The sequence below is a fragment of the Puccinia triticina genome, chromosome 4A (assembly GCF_026914185.1).
Source record: "Puccinia triticina chromosome 4A, complete sequence".
Taxonomy (NCBI): Eukaryota; Fungi; Basidiomycota; class Pucciniomycetes; order Pucciniales; family Pucciniaceae; genus Puccinia; species Puccinia triticina.
This window is the reverse complement of record NC_070561.1, coordinates 4,332,979-4,346,118: the sequence shown is the minus strand read 5'-3', so window position 1 is coordinate 4,346,118 and position 13,140 is coordinate 4,332,979. Positions and strand designations below refer to the sequence as shown.

Sequence of the window (13,140 nt, the reverse complement as noted above, 5' to 3'; positions counted from 1 at the left end):
TCGGTTAACTTTCGAGAATTCTTCAAACTTTTTCCGAGTTGTTTTGAAAAACTTCGAATATCTTTCAAATGTTGGAATTTTAAGGTTTTTATCCGCAGGAGATCGGTTCAGAAAGCGGATATGGCCGGATCCATTCTTCAAACTTTGCAGCCGAATACACTTTGAAAAACCTTTGGGGGCGCAACCCGCCCTCCGAAGGTATTTTGAATATTTTTGGGAGGTTTCTCGAGAGTTGTCATGAAGGTTGCCCAACTAATAATATTTGAAAGCGTTTCAAGAAATGTTCGAAGCTGAGCGCCGCCGACATGGCGGACATGACCATTGACATCCCCCAAGGACGCTTCAGATCTCTGCCAAGATCTCAATCCCGCCGTTCCAGTCGCAACCTTCCAGCCAACTCGCAAGATATGGACCAAGAATCGGCCAAAGATCGTAATTACACTGCGCATCACCATAATAATGTCAGTTTATTGGTTTTGTTTATTTTATTGGGCCCTTTGCTTAGAGCTGATCGATTGATCATTGTTTTCCACCACAGGCTGGCCAGGAGACCTACAACAAGTCAACCACTCCCCCCAACGGAGAGTTGCTCACTGCCCCCAAAAACGATTCGCGCGCTCCACCCAACAAAGAGTCGCACCCTTCCCCCAACAACGGGTCGCAACCTGCCCCGAACGACAACGACGAGTGGTCACCTCGCCCCTCCGGGTACGAAAGAAACGCGACTCTTACTTCGACCCAGTGTTGCTCAGCCGACTGTTTTCCGGGGAGTTGTCAGGCTTCAACTCAGAGGTGCAGCCGTCGTCGATTTCAACACAAGACCTGCCTCCAACCAAGCGGATGAAGACACACAGCGCACCTTGCACCCAGACAGCCGACCTTGAAATGGACGACTACCTTGCATTGTGCCATATTTTGCCCAGTGACACTGTGACACGTGACGCCATCGATAAGCACTCATTATACCACTGGTTGATATTCAAGAAAACCTCAATCAGGAGGCTTTGCAAGCTTGGTATTCCCTACACGCAGTGTTGCTCACGGAGGGGGTACATGAGGCCACGAAGCGACTCAATCAAGCCTCCGAATGATCCAAATGCACTCAACATTGCAATCAATGAATTGGAATCCTGCTTTCAGTTTTCATTGCCCCCCCCCCCCTTTGATTTCCCTTTGACTAAAAGCTCATCTTATTTTCCCGCATTCATGATGTTTGCTTTATTATTTTTACACTCCATCGGGGAATTTATTGACCTGCAAAGTTTGTTTTGTTGGCTTGCCATTTTTGACACTTTTCTTATAACTTATCACCTATCAGGTTCAGAAGTCCATACTTGTTCTGATGTTTAAGTGGAATTTTAGTTATACCATTTCACTGTGAGCTTCTGCATCCAAATAGCATTGACTGTGCTTGAGTATTCCAGATTCTGAATCTTATCTGGCAGCTATTAATTCATTCATGCAGTCTTACTTCATGTATAAGGAAAACACTGCTTAAGATGCCAGAGTCTGAATCTTATCAGGTAGCTATTCAATCAATCATGCAGTCTTACTTCATGTATAAGGAAAACACACTATAACCAAAACACACACCTCCATGCTATGCTATAACCAAATAAACATGCCAAAGCCAAAAAAATTGAAACCCACTGCAACCAAAATCCACTCTACAACCTGTGGTCAAGCCTAAATGTGGTGTACTAGCTTTAATCACCTGGGTAACACTTCTAGTGTATTTCTACCATATAAATGTATGTTTTGTTAAAAATATCATGGCTAAACTGTATCTGATTTAATCACTGATGCCATCATCATCATTTTCTGAGCGCCACTTATGGAGGCCCTCATGCAATGCTTGCATCATTTGCCATTCTGGAATTTGCTTAGGTTGTAAGTTGGAGTAATGGTGGTGGATTTCAGCCTCATGATGCGCAAATGTATTTAACAGATAACTGTTATACTGTGTGTGTTGGATGTGCCCTCATGTCGCTTGTTTACTGGGACTGCACCTTCAATTGCTTTACATCCCCCCTCAAAGCAGTTATGTTGTACATTGAGGCAACACTGGATCATCTGTTGATAAATGTTTGCAATCAATTTTCATCTTACCTGACAAGGAAGTTTGAGACACTTCTCAGAGGAAGTTTGAGACACTGCTCAGACTTACGTGTACAGGTACAATACACAATGTGGCCCTTTTGGTCAGTGTAGGCATCCTTGTATGAGTGTTTATGTGTCCTTTGGAACATTCCACACGTCACACATAAAAATGATTTCCGGGGGTGACCTCCCAGATTGATTGAACACATGCTATTACACTACGATTTTGAATTCCTTTCTCCTATCAGAACCGCACACAATATGGGAACATTTTTGGATGTTAGTGGGTGTATATGGAATTTTTCTTCTACCAGCTTATAGCTCACCAAATAAAACATCCCCTTGTGAATGTTTTCCTTTGAATTCAGTTTGATTGCAGCTACTTGCCTGATGCTACTCCTTGGATTGACTGATCTGAGGGCTTCTGGTACGGGTTCAACTTCCAAAGGGTCCACTTTTGTATTGTGTAAGCAGGGGTATGAAGTCATTGGGTAGACTAATGTGGAGTTGTAACCAAAAAGACGTTGAATCAAAACATTTTTCTGGAATATATTGGTAACATCTGAGTGTGGTTGAATGTATTCTCCTGTTTCTAAATTGTAAAGATAAGCACCAGAGAATAAAAGCCTCTCTGTGTGGTAATTGCTGAAGCTGATTGCCAAATCATGACTTGGTGCTTGTCTATTTTAATGGATTGATGTGGTGCAGACAATTCCATTGAAACTCTCATATTTTTCAGTGGCAAACAGGATTGGAGGCCCCAATCTTCTGATTGATTGAGGGAGGTGTAGAAGCATGTGTATCTTGGGTTTATTTGACCACCTGCCAGACATCTTAGAGATGTGATACATAAATGCCCGGATTACAGCTTCCATATCTTTTAAATATTCCTCCATGTCAGGGATAGTGGTCTGAAATGCCATACTTGCTATATAGCACATTGAAAACCACAGATCCTTCATTTCTTCTGTCATATAAGGAAATAAGACAAATGGGGCGACTTGCAATATTATTCTGAAATCTTTACCAATGAATGATGCATGGTGGGCCATCATGTATGTTGCTTGAAGTGGTGGAAAATTGAGGGCATCGGTATTGAAGGATTGTAATCGGGCCTCAACTTCATTTAGGTGCCTCTTGGGTAGTCTATTTTTCATGAAGTCAGCCAAGACATACTTGACACACCCAAGGAGGATTACGTGTAGTATCTCCACTGGCGTGTCATTACAGCCATCAAATGCTGCTAGTTCCAAATATGAATTGAATATTCTTGGTCAAAATTTTTTTGCAAGTTCAGAAATTCTTATTCTTTCATGTACCTTCTGTGACTGGAGCTCAATTAATCTATGGGTTATTTGGTCCTTCAATCCATACTCTGCTGTTTTATTAATAAATTGATTCTTGGGTTTTGTATCATATATGTCCCAAAGTTCATGAGATCGACTCCTTGTTTCATGCCACTTTCAAGCAGGGGGTAAATCTGGGATTCCAAAGAATGATCTGAGAAATTCTAAGGTGCACCTCTGGTCTCTTGATTGGACACTGAGATGACACATCCGGCACGGATTATTGGCTTTCCCTGGATTGGGTGTGCTTGTTATTTCAGCTGCCATGGGTGAATCAGCCAGGAATGCAAGAGGGATAACCATAAACATCACTTCCTCTTTAATACCCGCATCAAAGGCAAAGCCACCGTCATTTGCCAATAAACTTTGTTGAAACAATAGAATGTCAGATTCTAGTATACTACATAGTCAATATGCTAATTCGACTTACTTTATCTCATTCACAATTGGCTCTCCAATCTCCAATGCAGATGCAACATTGGATGTTGCAATAAAATGACAGTTGTATTCCATGTTGGTCATTTCAGGTGGTAGACCTCCCAATGTGAAGTAGTATGATACATGTTTATTCCAACGTTTTGACTGGTTGCCTGAAGTATCATTGGAATAGAGAATGATAGGGACATGTCGGATGATCTTCTTGTCAGCCTGTTCTCTCCAGGGATTGGGAACAGGGATGGGTTCAGATTCTGGGGCCCCAAATTCTGTCAAGAATAAGTAATCCATCAAGGTCAATTATGTTGATTTTAAAATATGTGGAACTAAATTTTATATTAAGAAGGCCTACCCCATATCTGATTGTCACACTTTTCCATCAATAAGGTTCCATCTTGATGGTATATTTCTTCATATGTCTTGTTGAAGAGTCTAACAGGAATCTCCATTAAATCTTGGTCATTATACTGAATATTTGAGCGTATGTACAAAGCCATTTGGCCCGATTCATCTGGATTGGTAAATTTTGCTCAAAATACAATTGCCATATAATGTGTTCTCTTTCTGGTAAAAGAATATTGGAACCACAATGTACCTATCTGGTGATCCCTTCACTGTGATGGGTTCAAAGATATAGTAGTGTTTCCCTTCCATGGCAGCCATTTGGACACGGTGCTGTCGGGGAAGATGTTCACACCATTTTGCACTTTGGTATAGACCTCTGATGTTCTTACCACCGGTGTCATGTGGGTAGAATTTTAAATGTGGGTGGACTATTGGATTACCCAATTCCTGGAAAGTGGGATATGGAATTCAGCACACATTCAATTTGGTCACTGGTGAGAGTCATGATCAATGATTAATAGTAATACTTACATGTTGAATTATATCTATCAGACTGAGGTAGTAACATGTATTATCAAATACAGACACATGCTTATGGATTTTAATATCTAAACCTTTTCGAATAAATTCCCGGTTTCTCTTTATGCTATCCCAATGTGGGAGTTCTATGCCCAACAAAGTGAGAATGACCCGGAGCTGGTGATACATGGTCCGTGACAAACGATTGTGAAGATGTCCCAGCATGAGAGCAGAAACTAAATACTGGGGTTAAGTATTGGCATATCATCCAAAAAATCAGCCACTTACCCCAAATAAACTATTCAGATGAAAGAGACAGCTAACCTCCTTGGATCTGAAAGGAAACCAAGATGAATTATTGACTGCTTCCACAAATTGATGATTTGGCAGATCAGCATCACCAGGGAATGAAACTTCCTCATCCATCAATCCTGCAGCCAATGCGGTGTGAAGCCACTCAGCCATACCCTGTGGGCCACCCATAACATCACCAGTATAATCTGACCCAAAGCCAAATCCTTCAGGGTTGTTCACATCCACATCCACTGTTTGAGCTATGCCAGTGGCAGGACCACCAGTTGGCCAGTCTGTTTGGTGGGGAGAATCATCAGGATTTATTTGCACCTGGGGCTCTGAGGGATCATGGTTCCAATTGTGAGGTAGTGAGGAGGCCTGTGTTTGTAAATATTGGGATGATTGTGCTACCTGGTTTTGAAAAGCTTGTAGTTCATTCCACTTGTTTATATGTGTGCGGGTTTGAAGATGCAAAGGAATATTGTCCTCCTTTGCCCATTTGGATTTACACATAATGCATCTGTATCTGTATGTGCCATCAGCATACAAAAGGGGCTCAAAACCTGAAGCAGTTATAATAAACCCAACAAAAATCATGAAAAATCAGATCACAATGTGCAGACCACATCATTCATAATTGAACCCAAACCAAATAAACATATTCTTACCAGCATGAATGTTTGGGGGGCTGATGTTTGGGTCACCCGCTGGCGGTCCTTGGGGGGCTTGCGGGAATGGAAACATGGAAATGCAAAACTATGTGATTCAACAATATCTGGATCTTTGGAACATCCAGGTCAAGATTTAAGACTTATAAGAATTTGGACACCCAAAAAACTTATAGATGAGCAGAAATGTGTTTTTTTACTTGTTTAATTTGAGGAATAAGTTTTTGGGGGACTGCTTGATTTTTAGGATGGAGAAGGGGGAAGATAGCTTGAATGAAACCAATCTAAAGATAAAACTACTGGTGTGGTAAGCCAATCCTGATCTACCCAGAAAACCAGCAACCATCAATCACAATGCTGTCACACCTCAAGAATAAATCCCATACCTCTGGCCCCCTTGTCAGCAAAGCCCAAGCCCCTCAACATCCCCACTCAATGGAAATACCCTGGATAATAGTATTCCCTCTTCCCACACTCTCCCTCTCTTGGATAAACCCTCTTCCTAGTCTCAAACATCTACCCAGATCACATTTTACCCCCTTCTTCTAGTGTTTCCTTAGAACCATGTGCTCAAAGATGTATAAGCACCCTTGAAACCCTTCACCCTCCAAACCCAACATGATACACATTATGCTAGACATAGCCCCAAACCCCACCTAGATTATTACTTCCTGAAACACTTCATGAAACACCTGACTCCTCCTATCTTAGATCCTTAGATTACTTCTTCCTGAAACACTTCCTGAAACTCATAACTCCTCCTATCTTAGATCATAGAATATTCTACCCCTTTTATGTCTCACATATCCCCTCCTCCAACTAGGAAGATTGCACCATAGCCCCCAGAAGATGGCATCATCCCCACCCACTATTACACCATCATGTGACTCCTTGAACCACTACTCTGACCACATGGCTGTTTCATCCTATAGAAGTAGAATGTTCTATGCTTCCCTGCAGGTTATCCTTGTTTCCTCATGGCTCCTCTTTCTTGTGTATATAAACTGGGTTGTTTTCCTCTTCATTTATTCCCCATCAGATCCTGTCAAAGTAATTCAGATCACTGGTCACCATTCACTAGCCTAGCTTATGCCATTAAATCAGAGTGGACAAGCTTGATAAGTCTATGCCAAATATATCAGGTTGGACAGACTTTACATTACCTTTAACTTGCTATTAGATTAGTAGAAAGTAAACCCTTAGACAAACCTCAAGAATCCTCTATAGCCACACCTTTCCATAAGAGTCCACACTCTTATATTCTTTTTCTTGTTCCCAGAGAGGCAGCCCATTAAAGCACCATTCCCTCTCCAGCTCTATTCATCCCAAGAGTAGTTCCACACCGGCAAGGTGGCTGCAAATTTTTTTGCTTGTGATTTGTACAGGCCAGAAGGCAGAAAAGGTCTCAAAAATATGTTACCATCTGGCTGTTGTTCAAAAGGCAGGAACAAGGCTTCCCTTTTCAACCTGGTTCAAGTGGTGGGGAATCAGGATGTGTTGGCCCCCCCACTTTGCCACACAGTCCGCAGCACATTCCAGCACTTTCCTTTCTTATCCGACTTGATCGGAAACTTCATTGTCTGCCCTCTCCATCCGCTGTTCCCCGCCTCTTCAATCAGTCAAATCACCACCCCCTCCCTGATCAATTGTGCTGCCTTGTATCAACATGTAAGTTTTATCTCCGATGGATCATGTATTCTTGACAATCTATGTTTATTTGTGCTGAAAACAACCCAAGCTCCTCCGAATCAGCTGAAACATTACCATCAGCTGGCCCGAGTTTGGACACTTTGATATAACTCAAGGCAAGTAACATCCTATAAAGCCCCCTAATTTACCCCTGTTTCACTGATAGACCTTGCTTGCACACAACAACCCAAATAGATGTCGCAGCCTCATAGTGGTGGGCACGTTGGATGGGAGCAACTCAAGAGCAATTATGATCCCTTGGGGACCAATCAGGCATCACCGCCTTCCCCGCATGCGGGTCAAAACATCCAAAACAACCCCGCCCGCCTCGCAGGTGTCAATCCAAATGTTGGTCCAAATCATGGAAACAACCCCGCTGTCTATCATGGGATTGGTCACCCCATCGGAGATAACCATGCCGGGCTTCCAGGTGAGATTACAAACTTCAGTCGCAACCTCGGAAACAACACCTTGGGCTACAGCTTATCCGGATCCCGCCAAGTTGGAGATCCAGTCTCACTTGCACCAGCGGCTGGCCAATCGACCAGTGAGTTCATCAACCCCAACCAATCACTCGAAAACCCAGTCAATCCACCTCGTCCAAGCCAGATTGGGCCAGTCCGTACTCCTGCTCTCTCACGGATTGCTCCCTCGCCCTCCCCTTATCCGATGTCGCCTTTGCCTGGAGGCAACCATCAGTTGTGGTCTCCGAGCCCAACCCGCTCTGATCCCCGCAATAGCAGCCAATCATCTCAATTGAGTACGACCAAGTCTCAGGTTCCCTCGCATGAAGACCTTCAAGTGATGCAGGATGCTCTGCAAGCAATTGAGGGCACTTTCTCTCTCAGCAATGAGCTGATTCAACGGGCTCAGCCCCTGTTTCAGGTGAGTGCTACGCTCATGAGCCCCGTTCAGATAGACTGATTCCTTCTTTCCTTTTCCAGATGACCCCAGAAGCCCAAAACATTGCCGTTCTCCTCTTGGCTCTCCACAACGGCTCCACTGCCCGTCAGCCCTTGCTGATTGCACCAATCACCATATCTGACCCATCTCCGGTCGTGACTTTCAACAATCCCATGAAGAATTTTGTCCGTGAAACTGCACGCGAGGTCCTACTTGAAGAAAATATTCAATCTTATGGCAGCCGGGCAGCTACGCGGTTGCGTGTAGCTGACACACCCGTTAAAAGGGTCAGAGTAAGGATTTCTATCTAGATACAAGTGCTTTTGGGCTTTTGACACCAAAACTGACAGGAACATGGTTCCTCAGTCCACCATTGATAAACGGAGCGGATCTGAAGAGTTCCGCGCGGTCCATTTGCCGCCCAACTACGACCAAGGCGATGCTCTTGACAAACTCGTTGCTGATACTGTCAAATCTGAGAAGGCCTCTCTCGCAATTCTGCTCAAGACAGGTTTGACCAGGGAGGGACCACTAGCGAAGGTCCCCAACCTTTATTCACTGATCGCAAATGTATACTCGAGCTTCCATCCACTTTTCAAAAAGCTCGATGACCAACAAATCCACTTGCAAATCAGCAAAGGCGCCAAGATCCGTTTGTTTTACATGCGCTTCATGGCCAACTACAATCGAATCAAACAGCGCAACAAACAAATATCATTCTGGGATGATATGGACAAGGATCTTGCAAGACTTAGGAAGAAGTCAACGGCATACGGTGTTGCTTATTCCCAGCTCATATTCAACCTCGACAAACAGACATGGGACGGTGAGAAGGCAGTTCACAACATTCCACCCGAGAAACAACAACCCCCATCCAAAGAAGAGATTGAACAGCAAGTGACAATCATCAATGCCCAGCGCAGCTAGCAGGTTAACATTGACTAGTCTGATGCCCTCCCCGATTGTCTCTTTTCCTTGCTCCCCCCCATATCTCCACTTCTTTCACATACCAAACTATCTATACTGAGTGCCCCTTTGAGTGGCACTGTTAGCCATTCTCTCTCTTCTCTCTCTACCGTTCTCTCCCCACAAACACTCTCTCTGATTCTAAACATCAAATACACGTATTAGCAGGCTATGAAATCTTATTCTATTACTGTTTGTTTGAATCTGAGAAATATATACATGAAATATCGAGATTCCAGTACGTGGGGGCAGCCCAATATGAGTCGGTTGGGATGGTTACGCAATACATGCGCGCCGGGTCAAGCAGCATTTGAGCCAGTCTATACTTCAAACGGGCCGGGCCGAGCAGCATTTGAGCCGGGTCTGATGGGTCCCCACTTGAATATTCTTCAAACAAAGGGCCCCTGTTCAAATATTATTCAAACCTCTTTTGAGTATTGTTCCAAGTCCGCACTCGAAGAACATCCGAAGTCTCATGTTCTTCGAATCTGCTTTGAATTATATTCAAATCTATCTCAAGGGGCCTTTTGGGGAAAACTGGAAGGAGGATTTTCCTCCGGAGAAACTCCGAATGGCGTTCGAAGGACTCCCAGGTCTCACTTCGAAGCTCCTTTGATTTTCAGTACAACCAGGGTCTGCGACGTCCCTGCCCGCTGGCGGGGAATTCGAAGATTTTCCAAGGTTGATTCGGATATCTTTCAAAATTTTGCGTCCGCCGTGTATGTCTGTCATGAGTGGTGACAGGACTGTGCAATCATGAAACATTTTTGCATGTGGTGAGAGGAAGAGGGGAAATAGTATCTCCAGATGTGGTTCAAAAGTGTCTGCAACCAAACAAAGGAGAACCAGTGGCTTTGATTTGCACGGCTGGGCTATGGTATAAATAGGTTATAAGTACATGTGGCAAAGATATGGTTGAGATAAATTGAATAAAATACTATCTAGGAGACTCGAGATGAAGATAAAATGACTAGCGAGCTCTACTACTCAGGTTTCCAACTGGGTGTGAGAATGCTGTACTAATCAAACTTAATAGTGATGCTTCAGATTGATTCTAGATGTGAAGGAAAAGATTCTGAAACAACATGAAGAGGAATAAGTAAGAGGGTAAATTCAGAAATCAAACAATATATATATATATATATATTTTTCTTGTGTTTTTGGTGCCCCTATTGTCCCCAAGCCTAAATTCCTGAATGTGAAATCCCAGCAGATTTTGGGCCAAGAGTAAAATATGTGAACACATTGCCATTCTTTTGTTGAAACTGCTGTATGTACCAGCTATTGTGATGATCAGTTTTATGACATTATGTTGGGGAGGTTCACAAATAGAAGCTTACAAAACTTTAAAGCCCATTTTAACGTGTTTATCAACAAAGTTAAAAAACAAAGAAGTTGTCATGGTTGCCAAGAAGCACGCTGTGTTGTGAAATGGTTAAAAAGTTGTTAATCACTGCCTTTTAGGTTACAGCTGGTTGATGACCGGGGAAGTTCCCTTTGGCCCGGAAAACGGTCCGGGGGAGCAGCTTCCTGTCAATGGGCCGAGTGGCAACTTGTTCCGGAGAGAACGACTGAGTTCATGATGCCGTCTCTTTCTTGTTTGTCTGGGTTTGCAGCAAGAGTTTATCGGATACGGAGCCTTTGCATCGCATCGGCAGTGGGCCCAAGTCGATGCTTTGCTGGGGATGCAGGAATCAACGCTTTCCTCTCCAAGCTGACTCTCAACAAACATGAAAACGGGGTCTTTTCTCAGCCACCCTTCTCTTTCCTTCGCCCTCCTCGTCCTCCATCAGTCATCCGTCTCGCTAGTCAAGCACTCCCGGACACCACCATCGCCCAGGAACGACGGCCTTCGGGAGACGGACCATCTCTACAACCCAGCAACGGCCATCTTTCTCACCGAAGCCCTCAAAGCACTCATCAGCCTGGTGATCTTGCTCATCCAATCGCCTCCAGCCCGCTCTCACCGAAACCAGCCCTTAACCCGTCTTCGGCACCTGGCCTTCTTGGCCCTCCAACCACAGCATGTTCACCAAGTTCTTGAAATGTCCATCCCCGCACTCCTGTATACGTACGTAGCGTGCTTGTCATCTAGAGAGATCCGAGTTAGCCTGAAATATACATATCTATGAAAACTGAATCGCATTGTAACGTATTACGCCAAACCTGGAATTGGCTCTTCTAAAAAAATGAACCCAATCGATTGTTTGTTGCTCACAAAATGAGCCGGTCGTTTAGATTACAAAATCACTTATTATACATCAGTTTGGCCGAATTGGATACCCCGATATACCTCATCACGTCCCAGTTGAAGATCCTGACGACAGCCTTGAGTTCCGTTGTGATCTGTCAGAAGGTGCTTGTGAGCCAGCAATGGATCTGCCTCTGCGTCTTAGCCCTGGGGGTGATGATGGTCCAATTCGAGCCGATCGAGGCCACCACGGGCGACCGGCGCCGACTGTTTATCCCAAGACCCAACCACCTCAAGGGAATCGTTGCGCTCGTGCTCTCTTCGTTAGCCTCCGCTCTGGCCGGCTCCTGGTTCGAGCGCTCTCTCCAACTCAAGCGATCTACCCTCCAGAAACCTCGGCCCCTTACAGCACCTGGCCGTACCTCAGATGATGACGAAGACAAGGATCTGAAGGGTCGCACAAAGAAGTCGGGCTCGGATATTTTGCCTCCGAACGAGCCGCGCCGGGACGCGACTAAGGAGCCGAATCTGTGGGCCAAGAACCTTCAGCTATCAGTGCCGAGCCTTGCGATCTCGTATCTGATGATCTATCTCGAGCCCCACTCGCGTCGACACACGCGCGCCCACGGCTTCTTCCACGGCTTCCTGCCCTCAGCCGATCCCCATCCCTCGCACTCCTTCTCATTCGGCCAGCTCGGCGTGGTCTGGCTCATCGTCATCTACCATTCCCTCGGCGGCCTCCTCGTCTCCATCATCGTCAAACAGTCCGGAAGCTTGGTCAAGAACTTCGCCACTTGTTTCTCCATCGTCCGTCAGTCTTTTCTTCCCCCCTCCCCCCCCCCCCCCCATACACTCCCAAATTAGATCATCTATACGCCTAGCTGACCCTCTCCAAATTCCCGCCTTCTGGAAACACACTGGCTCATAGTATCCGTCTTGGTTTCGTCCTACTCGAATCAAACTCGACTAGGATTCAACTTCTATTTAGGCAGCTTGTTGGTCTTGATCTCGATCAAGACTTTCACTTCATTCTCCTACTAATCCCACATTTATCTGCCCCCTCCTCCTTCTCCGTATCTTGATATTCTTTCACGACATCTGATTCAGAGCAAGTTTGTACTCTTCCCATGTTGCAGATTGTACATATTTGATGTCTAAATAGTAAAAAAGACTTCTGGATCCTTACCCAAGATGAGCTCAAGTTCATCAACTTGGTACCAGAACTGTGAGCTCAAGATACTGAAAGCCAAAATGGGTACGCCAAACTCACTGGGAAAAATGTGTCCAAGAGACAAGCTTCACGCGTTTGCACTTGAATACAAATAAGATTTCCAAAAAAAGGGATCCCAACTGTGTGCACTTCACTTGGACAGTCGCGTTTCTACCATGGTTACCCATCCTATTGCCTCAGTTACAATGGCAGGTTATTGGGATCGACAACTGTTCTGGGTTCAAGTATTTAGGGTGTTCAAGGTTGAACTGCATAAATTCATAAATGCTTCTAAAATTCATATTTGTAAACTTAATGGATGTCTTCCTGTGGGCTAAAAAGCTAGATCTAGAGGGAAGAGTTAAACCTTACTAGCTGGCAAAAATAGACCGAGATCGAGTTTTCACCGGCAAACCAGGTTGAGTGCCTCCCGCTAAATCTAGCCAATCAGGCTACGGGAAGTCGTCCAATTTG

The 13,140-nt window shown here is 44.6% G+C and overlaps 2 protein-coding genes across 2 annotated transcripts; both read left to right on the top strand.

The window, feature by feature from the left end:
• Window positions 1-305: 305 nt before the first annotated feature.
• PtA15_4A503 (uncharacterized protein) lies at window positions 306-844 on the top strand (the record flags this gene model as incomplete). Its single annotated transcript, XM_053168394.1, has 2 exons — window positions 306-461; window positions 539-844. The coding sequence occupies 2 exons, from the start codon at window positions 306-308 to the stop codon at window positions 842-844; spliced, it is 462 nt and encodes a 153-aa protein (XP_053019607.1).
• A 10,151-nt stretch (window positions 845-10,995) lies between these two features.
• On the top strand, window positions 10,996-12,497 carry PtA15_4A502 (uncharacterized protein; the record flags this gene model as incomplete). Its single annotated transcript, XM_053168393.1, has 3 exons — window positions 10,996-11,336; window positions 11,504-12,267; window positions 12,385-12,497. 3 exons carry the CDS (start codon window positions 10,996-10,998, stop codon window positions 12,495-12,497), a joined length of 1,218 nt encoding a protein of 405 aa, XP_053019606.1.
• Between the last annotated feature and the right edge of the window lie 643 nt (window positions 12,498-13,140).